At 38.5% G+C, this 21,449-nt stretch overlaps 2 protein-coding genes across 3 annotated transcripts; both read left to right on the top strand.

Annotated features, from left to right (window-relative positions):
• Positions 1–461: 461 nt before the first annotated feature.
• Positions 462–6,889, top strand: ZFAND1 (zinc finger AN1-type containing 1). The gene is made up of 8 exons (XM_054638171.2): positions 462–568; positions 1,377–1,419; positions 2,619–2,658; positions 3,018–3,145; positions 3,231–3,322; positions 4,124–4,248; positions 6,080–6,235; positions 6,380–6,889. Exons 1-8 carry the CDS (start codon positions 514–516, stop codon positions 6,548–6,550), a joined length of 810 nt encoding a protein of 269 aa, XP_054494146.1. The 5' UTR covers positions 462–513; the 3' UTR covers positions 6,551–6,889.
• A 3,422-nt stretch (positions 6,890–10,311) lies between these two features.
• Positions 10,312–20,357, top strand: IMPA1 (inositol monophosphatase 1). Of its 2 annotated transcripts, none has more exons than XM_077186788.1 (9): positions 10,312–10,368; positions 10,610–10,691; positions 12,072–12,205; positions 14,102–14,206; positions 15,448–15,493; positions 15,640–15,748; positions 16,452–16,560; positions 18,000–18,151; positions 18,579–20,357. In XM_077186788.1, exons 2-9 carry the CDS (start codon positions 10,629–10,631, stop codon positions 18,695–18,697), a joined length of 837 nt encoding a protein of 278 aa, XP_077042903.1. In that variant the 5' UTR covers positions 10,312–10,368; positions 10,610–10,628; the 3' UTR covers positions 18,698–20,357. The 2 variants fall into 2 exon arrangements, with proteins under 2 accessions (XP_077042903.1, XP_054494979.1); XM_054639004.2 differs by lacking the exon at positions 10,312–10,368 and adding an exon at positions 10,375–10,518.
• The last annotated feature ends 1,092 nt before the right edge of the window (positions 20,358–21,449 follow it).

Here is a 21,449-nt window from a genome sequence, read left to right as displayed (position 1 = left end):
ACTGGGAACATAACACTGAAGTCTGAAGGAATGTGGTTTTGTACAAAAGTGGTGGATGCGCCGCTAAGGAAACCTCAGTAGCACCAACAGGTTGCAGAATGCACCACGTGCTTCGGGAAGTCGGGCTACCTCCGCTCTGCCTCCGGGAACAAGGCTCTGCCCCAAGGGACGTCCCAAATAGCGACACAATAAGACACAAATTATGCCTTTTTTCCCCCTGGAACAGCCCGAGGAGCACCAACCGCGGCTCTGGGCCCACTGAAGGCTGAGGCTTGGGCCAACATGGGCTGCTCAGGTTGCCCTGAGCCCGGTGATGCAGCCGGTCCTGCCAGCACCCCCGCAGCTCCCAGCTGCCGGGGCGCGCTCAGGCTCGGGATCAGGCTCAGCCCGGCGCGGGCGGGTCCTCACCGCCCCCGGCCCCGCCTCGGCCCGGCCCGGGGCGGGTCCCGCCGGCCCCTCCGCAGCGCGGCCCCGCCCTCCCCGCCGCTTCTCCGCCTCCTGCCTGCCGCCGCCATGGCGGAGCTGGAGGTGGGGCAGCACTGCGGGGTGCCCGAGTGCCGCCAGCTCGGTAAGGGACGGCGCGGCGGGTCCCGGCGGAGGCGGGGATGGTGGGCCGGGGATGGTGGGCCGGGGACGGTGCGGGGTTGTGAGGCATGTCCCCCTGATCGGGGAATCATCTGTGCTGCTGCAGCCCTGCAGTGCCAGCGCCTGTCACCTGGGTTGCTTCACTGGGTGGTTAACTGCCTGCTTGCCCCTTCCTCACACTTGGTGCCTTCAGTGATCTCGGAGAGTGTGACTGGAAATGAAACCTCTCAGAAAGAAGCAGCAAACCGCCCGTACCGAAAACTTTCTGAGGGACCACTCAGAGATGAAGGGATCGAGATGATTGTGACCTGAGCTGCGTGGTTCAGTTGTGGGGTGGTCTGTCAGCATAAAATCCTAAGGATGGAGAAGCAGAGTAGTGGGCTGGACCTGGCATTTGCTGCCATTAATGATGTGGTGGAGTTCAGCAGACAGTGATGTGATTTTATGTGTAAGAATTTATGTGGTAGGCAGAGGATGTGTACAGAGGCTTAGGAAGTCTGTGCAATTTTAATCACCCAAGGACAGAGTATGTATGATATGATGTGAAGAAGGGGCAGGATCATTATGACTGTCCAGTGGAGGGGATGCTTTCCCTTCCAAACAGCCAGCATCTCCTCCAGTTGGCAGCCCATAAAAAAAAATGTAAATAATCCACTCTCAGTAAATAGTGTTCTAAGTGGTCTCACTGTGATGTTGGTGAACAAAAGTTAATCATGTGAAAATTAAGCTAGAAACTATTAACAAAACAACAACCATGTTGTCTTAACTGAAAACAAATCTCTTCGTTTCAGATTTTCTTCCTTTTGTATGTGATGGCTGTTCAGGCATCTTTTGGTAAGTTCATAGAATCACAGAGTACCTCAAAATGAAAGGGTCCCACAAGAGTCAACAAGTCCATCTCCCTACTCCTTGCAGGACTAAGACTAAAGCATACAACTGTCATTCAGACAGTCCTTGAACTCCAGCAGGCTTGGTGCCATGACCACTTCCTTGGGGAGGCTGTTCAGTGCCCAGCCACCCTCTCTAAGAACCTTTTCCTAATGTTCAACCTGAACTTCCCATGACACAACTTCTTTCCATTTCCTCATGTTGTACACTTGGTCACCAGGATTTCCTCATCCCAGGTGAAGAATCCTGTACTTGCTCTCATTAAATTTCATACAGTTAGTGACTGCCCAGCTCTCTAGTCTATCATGAATCTCTCTGTGTAACTGCTCCACCCTCAAGGGAGTTGACAGCTTTTCCTGGTTTAGAATGGCTGGCAACCATAACATGTATCCAGATCATTTATAAAAATACTAAAGAGCACTGGCACTAAAATTGAGCCCTGGCTAACTCCACTGTCCACCAGATTGAAGCAATTGCATTAACTGTGACTCTCTGAGCTCAAACCATAGTACTACAGACTTGTCTAGCTGTGTGCTGGACCTTTTTGTCCCGAAGAACATTCTGACAGTGTCAAAAGCTTTGCTAAAATGCAAAACACCCCATCTGCTGGCTTCCACAAGGAGGTGGCTGATTATGTTTTCTTCTTGAAAAAAATTTTGAGGTTTCTTGCAAGGTTGAAATCAGGGTCTGCACTTTGATTTACACTTCAGATTAGCAGAGGGCAGCTGAGAGAAACTCAGAGATTGGGGGCAGATTTCACTTCTAACGTATCAGAAGCCTTTGAGGGATTTCTGCCATTATGGAAGAAATTTGAAAATCCATTAAAACAGACAAGCTCTGGTTGCTTTGAACTGAACTCTTAAGCATGCTAATGTCTTCATTCTCTTGAAATGGTTTGTTTATCTTGAAGCATCAGTTCCAAAAGCTAAATGTTTTACATTCTGAGAAAGAATATGATCTGTCCATTCAAGAAGTGAAATGCATAGGATAGAACAAACTTTGGAAAACATTCATTATCTAATTGAAGTTTTTCCTTTATAAAATGTGTCAGATTACTCTTTAAACACTTAGATGTTTTCACATGCAAGTTTTTTTTTTCCTGGAACGTTGATAACAGTGTGATATTTTCTTCTTTTTCCACAAAGCCTTCAGCACAGGAGCCGGGATGCTCATGGGTGTTCTGAGGTAATCTAATAATATATGACAGCCTTAAATTAAAATTCCATGCAACTTAGCTGTGTGTTTTCAGACTAGATGAATGCACATGGTATATAAGTATGAATTATTTAACTCAGAATGTGAAGGACTTAAAAAAATGAATCTACTCTTTTTCTTCCTCTCAGAAGTAAATTGACTTTGAGTAGCATGACAGTTCTTTTTCAGCCTCTGAGCTAAACATAACCAGGGCAGAAGTAGGAGAGAGTAGCTGGACCAGGTTTGCCCATAGAATGGAGAGGTAGCACAGATCTTTGAGAAAGCTGGGTTGGTAACTTATATCTGTAGTATCTGTTTATTCACACAAAATATTTTGTACTTACTCCTAGGTGAATGTAAGAAACAGTTCTGTGAAACCTGATCAGCACAGATCTTACCCATGCTCATACAAGGACTGCAGTGGAAAGGAGCTTTTGCCAGTGTTATGTCCTTACTGTGAAAAACATTTTTGTCTCAGGTGAGTGGAACAGACTGTTTAAACATCAATATTCATTCAATAATGCATGGAAAATGCAACAGAAGTTTTACTTTGTTGCTTATAGACATCGTCATCAATCAGACCATGAATGTGAGAAGCTGGACACACCAAAACCTCGAATGGCTGCCACCCAGCAGCTTGTTCAGCATATTATAGGCAAGTACAGAGGCATATATATTCTTTTTCTTTTTTTTTTTTTCAGAATACTATTTGAGTTTCTGACCTCTTTTAAGGGGTCAGGTTTGACCAAATAAGAAGAAAGGATGGGAGTTCCTTGGTTATATAGCCCTAAACTTACATGTCAACATTTGATACTGTTCATCTAAACTGAGCAAGAACAACAGTACAAGAAGAATCTAAAGAAAAAATAGAGCACAGGTTCTTTCGGAATTATTGTCTTGTTGTCATTCTACAAGTACTATACTATAATGAATTGTACCTAGCCATTATTATTATTTACATATTAATCCATGTGCAAATAATGCAGTTGTGTTGGATGTGTGTGTCAGTCTACTGGGATTGACATACATCCACACAATCAAGATACCCAGAAAAGTGATTCTACCATGTAATGTTTTGCAGGTTTTAAACAAGCTCTAGGATGGAAAGAGAATAAACAGCACTGCCCAGCTGGACAGTAGGGTTATGTGTAGAAAGGAGGACCTGAAATGTTGCCATATGAATGCTGTGATGGCCACAGATGTAGAAGCTCCAGAATTTGTATCTATTTGGCTTTTGCAGCCTGTGTTTACATGGTGATAGTGTTCATCTACCTTTCAATGGAAAGTAATTCTGCTAGAACTAAAAATGCTGATACATGACTTTGGGAAATACAAAATATGAACAGACATAAAAAGGGATGGGATCCTTGGCAATACAATGAGTAAGATCTATGTCATGTAAATGCTCAGGGAACAGTCAGAATGATGACACTAACAGGAATAATATTGTTCTCAGATTCTAAGAAGAGTGACGAAGTGAAAAGCAAAAAACGCAAAGGAGCAAAAAACAGTGAGACAGCAGCAAAAGTGGCATTAATGAAACTGAAAATGCACGCATGTGGGGACAAGTCCTTGCCTCAGGTCAGTGATGTTTGTTTTCAATAATTGAATTCTCAAAGGAACTGGAAAGATTGCTAAATTGTTTGATCTTCATCGAGTTTCCTCGGTTCCTTGGTTTTGGATTTAATTTTTCAAGACCACAACCCCTTAAATGTACATTTCAGCCTGGTACCCAAAAGCAACCTCACTAGTCTTAAGTCTGTTATAAGATGTCTGTGTGGAGTTTGGAGCAGTGGAATCAAATTCTATTACTTCATAGCAAAAATGTGTTTGCCTGCCGCATGGCTGTCACATAGCACAGCAGGGACAAACAGGGTCTTATGGGGATTCTTGGCAGAAAGATGACAGCACTAAGTTTATTAAATCGTGTTATTTTAGCAGAATTTGATGATCAGCAGAGCATAGAATTTCATTATTAGACTAGAACAGGACTTACAGAATCACTGTAGCACAATTTTGTAAGTAGTGCAGCACAGAATTTTATAGCACATCTTAGCTTGTGGTTCCTTATCACCTGGGCCCTTTTTGTAGGTAGTGTCAAATCTTAATACTTGGCTAGCAATATCAAAATTTCAGATCATCTAGCCCTGAAACATGTAATTGCTTGGTTTCCCCACCAAGACCGAATTCACATGTTGGGGCATTGCAGTGGATAATGTCTTATCATAAGAATGTGCCTTAAACATTTGAGTTTGCTAATTTTGAGAGTGTAGAGGAATGAGTATGCCAACTTAGATTGGTACCAAGATGTTTCAGGTGCAGATTCAGCTACTCACCCAGAATTAGCACCTGAAGATTGAGTGTGTTGTATAAACAAAAACCATTTGTATGTGTAAAAATCCATGTGAGAAATGATTTTCATAAACTGCATAGCACAATTATCATCCCATTCATGAAACAGGGAGGAAGGAGGTACAGATAACCTTCAGTACAATACAGTGGGTACTGTGATAATCTTTTTACAGCTGAGATTTCTACAAAGGTAAAGTGATTATTTCTTGGGCATACTCCAGGTTTGTTCAGGCCAAAAAGTCCCAAGTTTCACTCATTTCCTGAAATGATAAGAAATTGCCCATTCCTGGGAATTATCCAAACCTCTGTGAAAGTAAATGGAGTCCTCATCTAGAAACAGTTTATCATGTGCCCTTTGCTTTGGGAGTTAGTAAAGGGACAGACTGGTATTTTAAACTTCATAAAGTAGTTAATAAGAACATTGTCACCCTGAAAAAAGAGAAGATCTGACACTAGGGGGTTTATTAGACATTTTACTGTTGGAAAGCAGGAAAATGAGCTTCTTCTACTGGGCATCTGGTGGGTGTCTACTGGTTATTTTAAACATCAAACAGCTTTAAGTAGGGCTTTACCTCATTTTCCTATAAGGAAACTTTGCCCTAGAGCTCATTTTAGTGGACCATTCCATTTCTTGACTGCACTATTACTTTGAGGACAGGTGGAACACCCAGGAAACTCCATGATTGTCCTAGGATTCCTGGATTTTTTCCTTCTGTTTAATGAATGTCATTGTAGAGAGCATGAGACTGCACAGTAGAGGGCATGAGAGTGTCAGCAAACTGTTGATGAAATCCTGCCAGAGTGGTAAGACCATCAGCTTTACCACAAACAAAAGTTTTCCCTAAGCCTTCCTTATTTTATCTCCATTAAGGATGTAACACCACCCCTCGGGTGTTCAAGGGAGAAGTCCAATATAATTAATTTGCCAAGTGAACCAGGGGGCTTATTTCCTACCCACAATCAATTTGGTCCCCAGAAAAGGTGACCTCCTGTGTGAGGCCCTGGCATTGTGTCTTTATCAATTGTTTTAATGTTTGTCTTATTTTTCATGTTTTTCTAGACAGAAAGAATTTACTTTCAAGTATTTTTACCAAAAGGGAACAAAGAGAAAAGCAAACCCATGTTCTTTTGCAGTAAGTGGAGTATTGGCAAAGTAGTAGATTTTGCAGCTTCCTTAGCAAGCCTTAAAAATGACAACAACAAATCAACATCCCAGGTAAGTCAGCAATAACAAACATTTTCCAGGTTGTTGCACTTTGGTTTTAGTTTTCTTTTTAGCCTTTTGTGCCTCTCCCACCCCACTTCTTTCATCTTGGATAGGCAAATCTTGGTGTTAATTTCTGTCCTATTTGTCTTACAGAAACTGAGATTATGCCATACTGCCTCTGGAGAAGCCTTGCCATTTGAGCACACACTGGAAACATGGCTATCTGATAAAGACTGTCCACTGTACAATGGAGGAAATATAATTCTGGAGTATCTTGATAATGATGTTCTATTTATAGAAGATACAGAATCCTACTTTAGTTAGTCAATACATTTCCACAAACAAAAACAAAAAAAAAAAAATCCAGTATTTTTTATAAGCATGGTATTAAAGCAAGTCCAGTTTTCTTTTTAAATCACTGGTATACCAGAATGTCTTCCATTGTAAAGACACAATTCCCATCAATTTCTCAGATGCTTGACTGACAGAAGAACTGTGTCCTGAAAGGAAAATTATAATAACTAGTATTACCAATATTCACATTCTAGAATAAATTCTTGCTCTATTGAGCTGTATTATGTCAAGAATTTTTTCCTAAATTTGGTATTTATTTTTGTGTAAGTGGTGGGGACAGTATGTTTTAATAAATAAAGAAAATGTAAATTTGCAGTATGACAGTTTTCTGAATGAAAGAAACATTCTATGCTAATGCAGCATCTTTTCTACATCTACACAAACAGATTTGATTGCATTTGGAAACCAGCACTGTCCATACACTAGGTCCACATTTTCTTCTTGTAATAGTTTAATAACATTTAGGAGGAAAACTTTATGAAGCAAAAGTAAATTCACTCAGGTGTCTTCCTGAGTGAATCTTGTAAGATCACAAGATTGCAATCTTGTACAATTACAAGATTGTAAATCTTGTGTGATTAGGTGGGGGATAAAAGATCTCAGTAAGCCTGTCACTTATTTTGCATTAAGTATTCTTTACTGTAGTTTTGACATGACTAAGGTATGAATAAATTACTTTACTGGATGTGGTGGGGATGTCATGCAAAGGAAGATGTTTTTGGTTTCCATGAAGGAAAGGGTTTTCAGTGGCTGGATATTTTGGAAATCTCTGTCTCCTGTCAGTGGAAAGAACAGGAGCATTTTTCTGCTTTCCCCTGCCTGTCTCTCCAGCTGTTATCTTGCTTTCCAGTACAAGAGGAACAGTTCCCTTTTCCCTTGTTACTTGTTTCCGTCCCTTTAATCTGCAACTGTCTATTCATCTTTCTTTTTATCTTAGGCTGCTGTGGTACAGAATATACAGTAAGAGCCCAAACAGCATTGTGGAACCAGTGAGCTGGGAAGAGCCCTAAGCAGAACATTTTTCCCCAGCCTGTTGCTACAAAAGCAAGTGAAAAATACTTTTGTGCAACAGGGTAATTTCCCCTTTTTTAGCAGAAGATTTTTTGCTAAATCTTCAATAGTTTTCTACTTACACCCTTCCTCCTGCCCCTGATTTTTCTGCCTTAGCATTTTCAGGCAAAATAATTGAAATAACACTTTTTTGTGGATAAAGAGAAGATAGACTTGGGATACAGGAAGTAAATCTTTGGGAAGACCTCAAAGGTTTTACCAGGGTGGTTGCTTTCATCAATTGCCAGTAATGGCTAAGGTCTATCAGCCTGTAAATGACAGTACAAACATGGCAAGTCACAGTTGATAAGACTCCAAAAAGTTTTCACTATCATCTTATTCCAGGAATCTGTCTAGGATTGTACACAGAAGCTCATTCCAGGTAGTTTTCAGAAACTGAGAAGCAAAACCAAATTAGTCTGACAGATAAATAATGGAGAAGAGATGAAAACTCCACCCTAATCAATGGTCGTTGGAACAAAAGCAGAAACTTTTCCAGACCTCCAGGATCTTGCATAGGTTAGAACTGCTCTCATTTTACCTGTTTAGATTTCAACATATCTTTACTTAGCATTTTGTTTTGTTTCATTTTTTTAAACTCATTGTCTTAGCACATTTTCATACAGAAAGTTAAGCAACTACATTTGAAAAAAAATCCAAAATACTTTGGAGGAGTCAGTTCTCATTTGAAACCACTGATAATTTTACAGCCCTATGCTTAAAAGGTGATGAATTGTTTCACTTCTAAGTTAATAAACAAAACTTTAACTTCTAGTAGATGCAAAAAAAAAGTATGTAAAGTTATGCAAGGAAGAAAAAAAATTATCAAAATAAATACTTCCTGATTTTACAACAAACAATACTTTCAGCCGAACTACACAAATAGGTGAATATCAAGCATTTTAGTGATTCTAGCTGTAATTTTAGAGAATGCACATGGTCAAGGATTTACAAACTTTTTGTGAGATGCTGTGGTAGCAGCTCCTGGCCTTGTTCCAATTCAAACGTTGCTGCAAGGTTGCCTGGCATGGGTTTGTAATACATGCAACAGTTTGGAAAGAGTTGTATTAACATTAAGAGTTCAATTCTGCTTGGATATGTGACCTGTTAGATCAGCTGGGCAATGCTGTACTAAGCAAGAAATAATATATCACACTAAGAAAGCAGGCAGTAATCTCCCATACTTTTATTTTCACAATTTTCTGTTTCTGTGTTTGTTTTGGAAAAGTGTGCACCCTGGGGTGTGATCAGTCTGGTTTGCAGACTTTTTTTATCAATATGTCACCTCTGTTCATCCAGTTTATCAGGTGACACATAAAAATACACCTTGCAGCTTAGTTTTCCTCCTAGTAGCCTCATATATTAAATACAAAATTTCAGCTGGAATAGAAATTGTGGTTTGGATTAGGAAAATTCTTATACTCGTTAGGAGAGAACTTCATGCATTCCTGTTTTACTTCTGTTGATTTTAAGGTGAATGCAGAATTTGAAATCTCCTGTAAAACCCTTGCTGTAACATTAAGTATACATTAATGATGTAAAAAAAGCCATTTTTCATAACACTCATGCAGTCCTATATAGATTGCACTGAGGCATGTTCAGCTGCTTGCCTCAACAAAAACCAAATCTGAGCCAAAGAGCCTCTTTCAGTGGTCTGTGTGCTTTTGGTGTAACCTTGTAAAGTGTGATTTTCAAAATAATCAATAAAAACACAACATCTCTGTAGTTCTTTAATGACTGTGAATACTTTAAAAGCAGGCTTATTCTTGTTTATGAGATGGGAAGGAGGAAATGTGGAATTGTACAGTGACTTGCCCCACACAATGGATTCAGTGAGAGTGGAAACTTGTTCAGTGATGTGGAAAGCACAAAACTGACCCCCTTTGGCCTAGCTGTGCCTTGGGTTGGCAGTGGGGCAATGGAGTAAGACTGCTTCTTTTGGTGTGGTAGACATTTTGTGATTATTTTAAGCGTAAAGCAAATTGCAACCCTTGCCCTGTTTAGCCAGATCACCATTTTACATAGGACAGTCAGTTACATCAGCTGCAATTTAAAGACAAACAGTGTTTTGTCTTTACCCGATAACAGAAAATAGGCTCAAAAGACCACAGGGAAAAAAAAAAGAAACTGGTATCAGTCAGGCTTGGAAAGTTTTTTCCTCTATATGATTTTAATTAATATTGAAGATGCAGTTGCACTGCAAATTGCTTTCAAAAACCGCTGAACTCTGTGATTTTTCAAAACTTTCAAAAACTCTGTGAACTCAGCCTCCGCGAGGGTTCTGAGGCACTGACAAGAGGTTTCACAGAGATTATGTAGATGCCCCGCCCCGGGAAGGGAACACGGCCCGGTTGGATGGGGCTCTGAACAATCTGATTTAGTGCAAGGTATCCCTGGCCACGGCAGAGAGGCTGCTTATGATCTTTAAAGTCCTTTCCAACGCAAACTATCCTTTTAATTCTACGACAAACTTCAACCGCGTGCTCCATGGGAGAGCATTCACGGTATCTCCGCCCTGCCACGTCTAATCTTCTTCTCAACAAGAAGTCGACATCAAAGTCATAATTTCAACACTTCCCCTGTAAATTTGACAGCGCCGGCGCCGAGGCGGCCTCGCCCAGCCCCGGGCTCCTTTACACGCAGGCGGGGGCGCCACCGAGCGGCGGCAGCAGCGGCGGCGGAGGGGGCGGGCCCGCGACCTCGTGCGCGGCGCCTGCGCCTGGGCGGCAGCGGTGGCGGTGAGTGCGGCGCGCGCCGCAGCCGCCATTTCGGGCGCCGTGAGGGGGCCGCGCGTCCGGCAGCGCTCGGGACGCGTCCGGCAGCCAGGGGCGGGCTGGGGCGGGGCGTGCGCTGTGCCTGTTTCCTCCTGTGAGCAGTACTTAAACCAGGTGAAGGAAAAAACTTCGAATTTGTAAAAATAAGATAAAAGGAAGAAAACAAGACATAATAATTTTTGGTCTTAATCTTTCCTTTTGCTAGGCTCTTTTTCTCGGGAAAGATGGCAGACCCCTGGCAAGAATGTATGGATTATGCAGTTGGTTTAGCAAGGAAAGCTGGGGAGGTATGTATAAGCTCTTTATAAATAATGTCATTTATTGAGTCTGATATGTGTATAGCTTTTGAAGGAGGTTGATGTTGGAATTTCTTTTGGAGAGTGTTTCTTAAAAACCCAAAAGGGTAGAATAGTTTGTTATGTTCAAGTACAAGATTGGAGTGTCTTTTATGTTTGGAAATCTGTTAACTTAAGAAACCAACTTTTCACTTTTCCTTACCTTGGAGTCCGATTAAAGACTAAGGAGTAACTTCTGTTCCTTGAGTTTGATTTAACAATAAAATTCAGAATTGTAGTAAACAAAGAGCATCTCGATTTTCACCCTTAAACTACTCCTGTCTGTGGTATTATTTTACCACCTGAAAGCTGGTGACAGTCTTTCCTTGGGAACATCTCAGTCAGCTTTATACTGAGGCTTTGGCACCCAATACCATATTGTGTTCCTTCTATGCTTGGAAGTGTCCAAGGCCAGGTTGGACAGAGCTCTAAGTCTGGTCTAGTGAGAGGTGTCCCTGCCCATGGCAGGAGAGCTGGAACTAGATGGTCTTTTAAGCTCCTTCCAACCCAAACCAATCTATGTTTGTTTCTCTTCATGAAGACTGCTTTGCTTCTGTAAAAAGAACCATCCCTTACAGTGGTGATATTTTGCCATATGAGGTGTGAGATGGCTTAGAACAAGAAAAAGTTTGTACATCTTGGCAAGCCTCAGCACAAGTGGTTACCAAATGTTTTGGTTCATAGTAGTTCTTGTTAGTACATTTGCAGGCTATGGAAGCCAGTCAAGATGGTACATGTAATAATTTTGTCCCCTGGAGCTGCAAAGTCTGTGGAACATTCTCTGCAACAACCTCATTAAATAAAGTCTTCCCTCAGAAAATCATTCTGAGTTATAGTGAAATAATTTGTGGGCTGTGAGACATGGGTTCTTGCTTAAGCTGATACTGATACTTTTAAGATCAGTATCAGCTTAAGCAAGAATCCATGTCTCACAGCCCACAAATTATTACACTATAACTTTAAGTTATAGTTTTAAGTTCATAAATGCAGGGTCTGGCAAAAAATATTGAGCTCAGTGTTAGGTGTTTTATTCAACTCTGGTATTTAAATTTGTAGATCTAAAATTTGTCTTTACAAAATGGATTCCAGTATCATCTACCTGGAGATCTTCCTTTTGTACTTAGATTTAAAGCCATGTAAAACTTTGTGCTGAATAGGGACTAGAGATGCAAGTTCCAGCTCCTGCAGTTAAATCCAGGTTATGTCACTGCTTGTGTTTTGTGTATGCAGTACAGAAAATGACTGTAAAATTATGTTAATTTTTTTTGAAAACCTAATATTTTCCATATTGTTAACAGTGATTTTTTTTTCTGTTTGATTTTGTTTCAACAGATCATCCGTGGAGCACTCAAAGAAGAAATATCTGTTATGACTAAAAGTTCACCTGTAGATCTAGTGACAGAAACTGATCAAAAAGTAGAAAACTTCATTATTTCTTTGATAAAAGAAAAGTATCCTTCTCACAGGTATGGCTTGTTGTATGCTTTTGACAGAAGAAAAATTGAAAGTTTATGATTTTGCGTGGTGAAGTTTTATTACAACTGGCATGCTGGCAAGTTGTAGCATTACCTTCAACAAATTAAGTATTTTAGAGTAGTATTGGGTTAAAGTTTTGCCCAGGGCTATAGCAACAAAACAATGTGTCCCCAGGTCTACTGACATGAGACAAAGCTTAGGCTGAAAGTCACTTCCAGTTCAGAAACTTCTGGTTATTGTGTTGGAAAGTCAAAGGTGGCCCCAGGAGACCTGAACCCCAAATTTCTTGTCTGCTTCTGAAACTAGTGTGCCTTTGCTGTCTATGTTGGATGGATCCTGTGGAACTGAGTGTGCCTTTGGCAGATCTCATACAGTTTTACAACATAAAGCATCCTTAAAAGACAGGGTCTTCTTCTTCTGCATAACAGAAAGACTGTCATACAAAATACTGGTTTTCTTAATTGCTCTTCCCCTTTTTTCCCCTTCTTCCATCCCTCTCTATACCCCTGTCCCCCACCCCCTGAAAAAGGTATTCTTGAAGGGTAATCTGTATTTTGCTTGCATGGGTCTGTCTTTAGCATTTTGACATAATGGCTCAAGTTTAATACAGTTTCCTTAAAGTCAGTTTGCTATTTTTTCTTTCAGTTTCTTGGCGCTTTTGTTATTGTAGCTGTGTATGTGAAATGTAAGAAATCTATATAGAACTGGAACAGCTGAGGTGGTGCAAAAGTTCAGTAGCCAAATTAGTGTAAGCGTACAAACTTCTGGAATGACCTTGAAATAACAGTTTCTGTGACATTGATAAGCATTTCAGAATATTTTAGCTTCTTTTTATTTTAGGTAACCAATGTGACATTAGACATAATGGTGCTGAACTTCTAGTGAATTACTCATCCACCTATATTCAGTCTCGTTTTTCTGAAGGTCTGCTGCTTTTTGGAAACATGCTGTTTCTCTCTGATTAGTCATCCTCACTTCTGTAGTTAATCATAAACTCCCAGTCAGTATTAAGGAGACCTCATCTCTTTCCTCACAGCAGTTATTTTACGTGGTTTTGGAGGAAAGCATGTGTTTGCTGCAAGCTTTTCATAGGTTGAGTAATGTGTGATAAATTGTGACAGCCTGCAAAAGACCTCAAAGAGAATTCCTCCCACTTAGACTCATTCTAATAATTTTGCAGTCTAAAACACTTTTCTGAGCAGCAAAACTTGTGGAATTTGGGGTGTTGTGTCCTGGGATTTAATACTGTGGCTGAACATGCACTCACCCATCTTCTTCAGGAACTCTGAAGAAGAAACTTTAAATTTCATCCCTTTACCATGTTACCATTTTGTCATGCTTGTAAAACTAAACTTTTGAGATTAACAACTTTCTGTCATATTTGGGTTGAAATCAATTTTCAAATTTAACAGTTGCTGCAGCATTCTAACCAGGTATGTAAGACCACAGAGGCGTTCTTCACTGAAAACACAAGCTACAAAATAATGTTGTATAGCACAAATAAGCTGAAAGGTGTAAATAGCTATAGCTATTTTGAAAAAAACTTGACTGGAAAAAAGTTAGGAAACGTCAATGTTCTGAATGCTAAATTCTGGTATTATTCTAGTATATTTTGAATGCTAAATTCTGGTATTATTTCTGTGTTGAAGCATAAAATTCTTTTCCCTGCATATTGTGCTTATCCTTGACATTATAAATATTAATGCAAGCTTGGTCAGATATGGTTGGTGCTTTCTGGATAAATACTGTATTTCTCAGCTTTTTTACATATGTTTGCTGGTGGTACTCAAGGCTTCATCTCACTTTTAAGAATTTCAATGTCAAGGACAATGTTGTCATTCAGACATTTTAAACAATTTCTGTCTTTAAATGTGTTTCTACTGTAGCTTTATCGGTGAAGAATCTGTTGCAGCTGGAGAGGGCAGCATTCTGACAGATAACCCCACATGGATTATTGATCCTATTGATGGAACTACCAACTTTGTACACAGGTCCACCTTTCATTTTTCTTTGTTTGCAACCTCATCTGATTACCCTTTTTCTTTCTCCAGTTCCTTGAAAGTAAAGTTGTTTTTAATTTTTAAACTGTTTTAAAAGAGATACTATGAACTTGTTAATAGTTACAAATTGCTGCTTATTGAGAGCCATTGGGCAGTCTTTGCAAGCATTTTAATATTCCTGTGAGTATTGTCATAGTCTTGCTCTGTTACCTACAACACCTGTTCCATACGAGGCCTGTATTATATAGCAGGGGTCAGCAGCCTTTGGCATGGATTTCAAAGATAGATGGTCAGATTTCAACAGGAACAGGATACAGAATAAGAAGTTACAGGATCTTCAGAAAGGAAATAACAGCTTCAGGTGCTGATTTCTAAGAAATTTCAAATCCATTGAGGTCTAGGAGCCCCAGCTATGAAAGAAAGCAGGACATCACCAGTAGTTACCAATGGTATTTCACACCAAGATGAGGAGGGGACTTACAGAGTATCGTTGAGAGTCTATTAATTACATCTTTTAAATGTGATAGATTTTGGGCCCAGTGAGCTTTTCTGAGTCTGCTTAATTTCAGTTTTGAAATGACTGCTGCTATGTGCACAATGGCTTTGAAACACCTTTTGAATCCTGCTGAATAACATGTTCAGAAAGTTATAGGAAAAGAACCCATTCTGCTGAATTAAAAGTTGGCATTTTTTGCAGAAAGAATAAAAGTAAATGTCAGGGAATTGAAAAAAAAAAAGTAAAAATTAATTCATTGATTGATTGTTTCAAACTTAGACTGAGATGCAATCCACCATGTCCCATGGTCTTCACTCTTCCTGCATTCTTCCATATCTCTCTTTGTCATGGCTTTGGTGGAGAAAGGGGAGGTGGTGGGAGAGCTAACTTGGTTCTTTTTATGAGACCATTTCGGCCAGCTTGTTCCTTCTGAGAAAGGTTGGTAGCATAGAGGCTTGTTTGCATTCTTTGGCTGAGAAAAACAGTGCCTAGGCTAGAAACAGCTGTAACAGGAATGGCAGCCCCAGTGGGTAGAAAACTTTGTGTTTCAAATGGTAACCAGTGTTGTTGGCTCTATTGTCAGCTAAATTGTGCAAACTGCAGAAAACTCAGTTCTGTATAGTCCAAGTTTGTTTTTGAAATATACATTATATTTAACTGTCTTTATTAAGAGTAAGCATGGTAATGAAAGAAATTTAGTATCTACTATAAATTAGTGAAATGTTTTGTTTTGTAGGTTTCCATTTGTGGCAGTTTCAATTGGCTTTGTTGTAAACAAAAAGGTATAGTTTTTATTACTTAATATCTAATCAAAGTCAAATTAATTGCTTGCTTGTTCTAGTTACAACTAAGTTCTGTAATTTCCTATTTCCTGTGAAATAGGAATAAAGGGAAAACCCCCACAAGGTAATTTTCCTTTTTCTTGCAGATAGAGTTTGGAATTGTGTATAGTTGTATAGAAGACAAGATGTATACTGCCAGAAAAGGAAAAGGTGCATTTTGCAATGGTCAGAAGCTGCAAGTATCAGGCCAAGAAGGTAAGCTGAACTGAATAGCTTCTTTCTGGTAATTGCCAGATTGCAAATGAGACAGGAGAAATTTGGGACCTGGGTATATTGATATTTCTTAGCTCATAGTTTTGTTTTGCAAGACTTTCTTTGGCCATGGGCTGTCTGGTTTTAAGAAACACCTTTTATGCTCTTTTTGATGTATATGATGTGATCTGTGCAAAATCAGGACTTGACAATTGAAGATTTTATTTCCCATGTATTGTGGTTTTGTTAGTTTGTTTCTTTTTCTTTGATTCCCTATGTGTCTGCAATCTGTTTGAGGTGTTTCTTTAGAGTGAAACAAATCTGCCGAACAATTCAGCTTCTCCCAGGTTGGTTTAAGTCAGTACCACACTTCTGTGTTTACAACCCTACATCAAGTAATATCCATGCTTCAAATGACATCTTCTGGTATCTCAAGACTTTTTTAATTTTTATAGAATTCTGTTTAGTACTGGCATCAGTTAATGTATATGCACAGTTGGAGCAGATCGTGCTTCTTTACTTGTATTTTTTTTCCTGCAATTTTCCAAATAATGACAGATTTTTATATGTTGATATATGTACTATTTTATTAAGATACCTCATACTTTTATTCAATCTTATAAGAAAGCAATGAAGTAAACTCTGCTAGTTACTGTGACTATTGAAGTTGTGCTGTTGGAAGAGTGAGGTTTTGTTTCTTTTCCAGACATTACAAAATCCCTTTTAGTAACAGAATTGGGGTCAAATCGTGATCCAGAGGCTATAAAAATAATTCTTTCTAATATGGAAAGACTTCTCAGTATTCCTATTCATGGGTAAGATACTTACTATTTCTATAAATATTTATATATACTGGTGGTTAATATTGTAAATACAATAATTTTTAGAAAGTTTTGGTTGCATTGTATTTGACACCTTAAATATGAAATGTGATTTAAATGTTTCTGTCTAGTAGCTTCCAGAGAGAAACTGTATTTAACCTTTTCAAGCTGAGACATGCAGCAGAGAATGCTAACAATCAGTGTTGGGAAGCTAAGCATGTTTGGGCTTGCAGGACTACAAAGTGTTGTACTTAGTAGTTAAAAAAATTAAATACAATTTTGTGCCTTTTTTTTCCCTAGATAAAACTGGAGGAACAGAAGCTATATGACATTTCTTAATTTCCTTTCCTTGTAGTCATGAAAATTGTTTTTTTTATATATATATAAGACAAAAGTAGATCTCCCTTTCCTCTTTCAAAACTATACAATTTTAATCTGAGTAGTTTAAACTGTCCATAAACTGCTCCTGTTTTGGTTGCATTCCCTGCTCTTTCTCCTCCAGATAAGCCAGTCTACATTTCCACAAACCATCTTGTATAAAGTTGTTTTCAGTAGACAGTTTTTCATTACTCAACAGTATCTGTGTTTCTGATATAACAAGTTTTATGCTGAGATTCTCAGGATTCTCGTTTTGACACTTAACATGTAGGTTTTTCCCTATTTTCAAAAAGTCTTCTGATGTTGCTAAATAATTTATGCTAAGATGTCAGTAGGAAATACATTTTAGATATGTTGTGAGTTCAACTTAGCAAGTAAGTGTGACTTGTACTAAAAACTGCAGTTATTTCAATTAATAGTAAACTGTACATTAAATTGTGATTGATAGCAGGTAAACTATTGCAAAAAGCAACTTTAATCAACTCCAGTCTCAAACTATTGTTTACAAATAAAATGCCTAAGTACATTGACATTTCCAGAAGAAACTGGAATTTGACCCGAGGATTTGGTGAAGTTATTGAGACCAAATTTATGCTGTGTAATTTAGTTTTTATGATTACTGTTAGAGGGTTTGGCAAGTCAGAAATGTTTACTGAGCCTCACCAGAGAAACTGAAAAAGAAAAGTGTTTTCAGCACTGAAAAGTGTACACTCTCCTTGAATTCAGGCCTTCAAAGAGCAGAATAGACTGCTACTGTTTCATGGGAAATGATCTTCCATAATATGTTTTAGTTCAAGAAATCATTTAAAATGTGTTTAAACAAAAATTTATTAACAGAATTTGTAGATGTAATTTCTACAAATTTGCTGTATTTTGAAAATTCTCCAAGTAACACTTCATTTCCATTTTTTATGTTTCACTGCAGCACTTCATCATGCTTGCTCTAGTTCAGTTCGCTTCCATCATGACATTTCTGTGTTCTCTGTATTTTCTATTACACTGTAACTTTTTTGCAAACTCTCCTCAGTTAAAACAACATCTTGTATCTCCTGTAGGATTAGAGCTGTTGGTACAGCAGCTGTGAACATGTGCCTTGTGGCAACAGGTGGAGCTGATGCCTATTACGAAATGGGGATTCACTGCTGGGATATGGCAGGAGCTGGAATCATTATTACTGAAGCTGGTGGAGTGCTGCTGGATGTAACAGGTAAATGCATGGACCTGCATAATACTCTCTTGTCCTTTTAAATGGCTGATGGGGAGCAAAATGTAGCTGAAATGAGAAGGCAAGTTCTTTTCAGCCCTCTTTCCAAGCTACCACTACTGAGCAGTTCCCAAACTGTTAACAGATGAGGAACAGGTTAATTGTATGTTCTTGAGCAAGACGACAACCTTTAGTCCCTTGGCTGGACTCCTGGAAAAGGGAAAAAGGACAGTAAACATCCTTTGAAGAGAAGTTAAATGCGGTTCATATGAGATACTTGTTGTGTTAAATGCATTTTTGTCCAGAGGAAAAAATTGGTCCTAAATAATAATGTATAATTTTACACTCAATTTTTTCAGTGCTTATTTTCATAGCAACTTTTAATTTTCTTCAAATATAAACTGGTTGCTTTGTTTGCTTTGCTTTGTAGGTGGACCATTTGATTTGATGTCTCGAAGAATAATTGCAGCAAGTAGTCGAGCTATTGGAGAGAGGATAGCTAAAGCCCTTCAAGTAATTCCTCTGAGAAGAGATGATGCAACCAACTGAACACCAAAGCTGCACCATAAATGTCCTTATCTAATGTTGTCTCATTTTCCCACATGGTGGTTGTTCTGCCTTGAATAGATGGTAGTCTTTCAGTACTGGTGTGGCTGCTAAGTAGAGCTTTGAGATTGAACAACATTCTAAGTGAGCTTTAACTGTTGAGTATTTTATTTAACATCACAATTAGATAAAATCTAGAAAAATAAGTAAATATATGCAACTAGTATTTTCAAGTTTTATACTATACTGGAACACATAGCAAGAGACTCTTTGATGTATAGATAAATAAAGATCTCTAGTTCTGTCAGTGACAGAAACAAAACCCACTGTCCTAACACCACATCATCACATCTGATCCTGAACCCAAGAAGATGAAGGCATTACTGTTTATCCAGTCTTTCTCTGTCTGGTCTCCAGTGTATCCATTTCCTTACCTCATTGCAGTTTTTCTAGAGGTGGTTCACACATTTCCAAACCTGTTGGTTGCTTGTAGCTTTGGCTGCAATTTAAAGCCTTTATTACTTCCGTATCATTGGTTTTGTAGTCATCATTCTATCTTTCCAATGGTAGATAAACACAATCTCTTCTTCAGCCTCGTTTGTGGCCAGTATACTTGCAAATCCATTACAATTTCAAAAGTAGTAGTTATTGTGCCAGAAAATATGTTCATCTTTCAGAATTAAATTCTGAGCACACCTGTCACCAAATGTACTTACTTGAAATTAGGATGCAGTATGATTTTAATTTTAATTTTGATTGTGTTTCTTCATGGATGAGTGTGTTTCAAAGTCTAAGGAATCATTAAATCCAAGAGAGTTTTCAATACTTCAGCTGGCAAAAAAAATAAGCCCACAGTCCCTATTTTTTACATAATTTTCTAATTTTTTCATAAGCTACAAAAGCAATGACCAACCAGGACCAGTTTTCCATTGTGTTTTACAGAATGTACACAGAGGAAGATGTATACCTGAACGTAAAGGGTAGTGATTTAATTCTAGGTGTCAGTTGTTGTAAACTTTGAAAATTATACTGGTTCTCTGCATTTTTGTATTTAAGATTGTTAAAAGCATCAGTGCACTGTTCAGATAATTAATGCACTTTAAAAAAAAGATGTCACATCAGTTTTTAGACTTTTTTTTTTTTTTGTGTTGAAAAGAAAGTTGTCTCACTGGTTGTTTAGTTAAGACACAACAATGCTTTGGAAAACCTGACTTTATGTACTGCTGTCCCACTATTTTTACTTGGAAAAATGATATATTGAAGTTTCATGAGATTGTATATTATAATATACATCAGGTTCTTATATCAGTTGATTTATGCAGATTTTTCAGAAACACTTTATTTGATGATGTACCTAATGCCAGATGATTAATGTTAACAAGGTCAGCCTCGTATTTAAAGGTCTTCCCAAAAAGCCAGACTTAGAATTACTTTACTTTTTAAATTCCTGTTGACAAGGATGTAAACCTTTTGAGCATTTCACTGTAATTTTATTGCTGTAAACAATATGTGTGGGATCATGGTTATTTTTGAAGTGTCTTCTGTACCATTTCTGTGGCTTTTGTATAACAAAATCTGCATAACTTTATTTGTTAAATGGAGATATGTCTAAAAAGTACTTAAAATGGGAGAACATGTTAGAAATAAATACACTTTAGCAGCAGTGGCTTTAGCTGTGCTTCCTTTCTTAGCATTCATCAGGTGCAGTGCTGTGACCCATCAGGCTGGATCTGGGGGCCTCAGACTGTTGGAGTTGAACACCACTTCTTCTTGGCTTCTGATGTGCTCAGATCATAAAGTGTGGTGCCTTTAGATGTAGGATTATGTGTGCACCTGCAGTTGGGTTTTGGAGCGAATATTTCAACTTACTCCAAGGAGATCATGCTTCATTAATCGTCTCCAACCTCAAACTTTAGACTCAAACTTTATGGGTTATCTTGCCAGTCATTTGTGCTGGAGGTCTATCAGCTGGTTGAAGCATGTGGCTTTCTCATTGTTAGGTTTCCCAATAATGTTATCTGAGGAAAAACTGTTATATAAGATTCTTATTTTGGCCCTCTTCACTCTATTTGTGTTGGAAACTAGCTATTTTGCTAAGCATTGTCTTCTCAGATACCTCTTCAATATATGCCCACTTCTTTTGTCATGTAAAAGGACACTGAAATGTAATTAGTAAGTTTAAAGGCATTTTGTTTCTGACCTAGCCTGCAATTTTGACAAGTTTTTGTAATAAAACAGGGAAGTCAAGTTTGCTGTGTATTCAAAATGCTTTTGAGAGTTTATATAGGAGGTGGTACCTGAATGTTCAAAACTATAAGAGGTATGGTTTTGTTGCTTTGAAAGATGGAGTGGCAGAATTAATCCTCTTAGATATTTTTAAAATAATTTTAAGATACAATTATATGTTTACATATAATAAAGATAGCTTTTACTGGGCAATGAGACAATTGGATAGGAAGGGTAGTTACCACAGATTGAACAAACTAACTGTCAGTGTCATGAATATTCCTCAGGAAGGACAGAGTATACAGGAAACTTTCTTGCATAGCTTTTCAGTGAATAATGCAGGACTTCAGCTGGAAAATTCCACTGTGGTTTGAACCTCAGTTCTGAATGAAGAACACAAAATTTACAGGTGCAAGAACATCAAGTGAACAGAGTCAGCAACTGGAGTGAGTGAAAAAAATTTAAAAAAAACTACTACTGGAAATAAAAGGACTATATGAGCAAATTTAAGCAGTCCTTTTGCCTTTAC

The sequence above is a fragment of the Agelaius phoeniceus genome, chromosome 1 (assembly GCF_051311805.1).
Source record: "Agelaius phoeniceus isolate bAgePho1 chromosome 1, bAgePho1.hap1, whole genome shotgun sequence".
NCBI classification, from domain to species: domain Eukaryota; kingdom Metazoa; phylum Chordata; class Aves; order Passeriformes; family Icteridae; genus Agelaius; species Agelaius phoeniceus.
This window is presented reverse-complemented; position numbering and strand designations above follow the sequence as displayed.

Bases quoted from the DNA above. Each gene is read 5' to 3' on its own strand.
- IMPA1 (XM_077186788.1), top strand. From the start codon at position 10,629: ATGGCAGACCCCTGGCAAGAATGTATGGATTATGCAGTTGGTTTAGCA. The intron at 10,692-12,071 runs GTATGTATAAGC...TTGTTTCAACAG, and splicing joins TAGCAAGGAAAGCTGGGGAG to ATCATCCGTGGAGCACTCAA. The intron at 14,207-15,447 runs GTCCACCTTTCA...TTTGTTTTGTAG, and splicing joins ACTACCAACTTTGTACACAG to GTTTCCATTTGTGGCAGTTT.
- ZFAND1 (XM_054638171.2), top strand. From the start codon at position 514: ATGGCGGAGCTGGAGGTGGGGCAGCACTGCGGGGTGCCCGAGTGCCGC. The intron at 569-1,376 runs GTAAGGGACGGC...TCTTCGTTTCAG, and splicing joins GCCCGAGTGCCGCCAGCTCG to ATTTTCTTCCTTTTGTATGT. The intron at 3,323-4,123 runs GCAAGTACAGAG...TATTGTTCTCAG, and splicing joins GCTTGTTCAGCATATTATAG to ATTCTAAGAAGAGTGACGAA.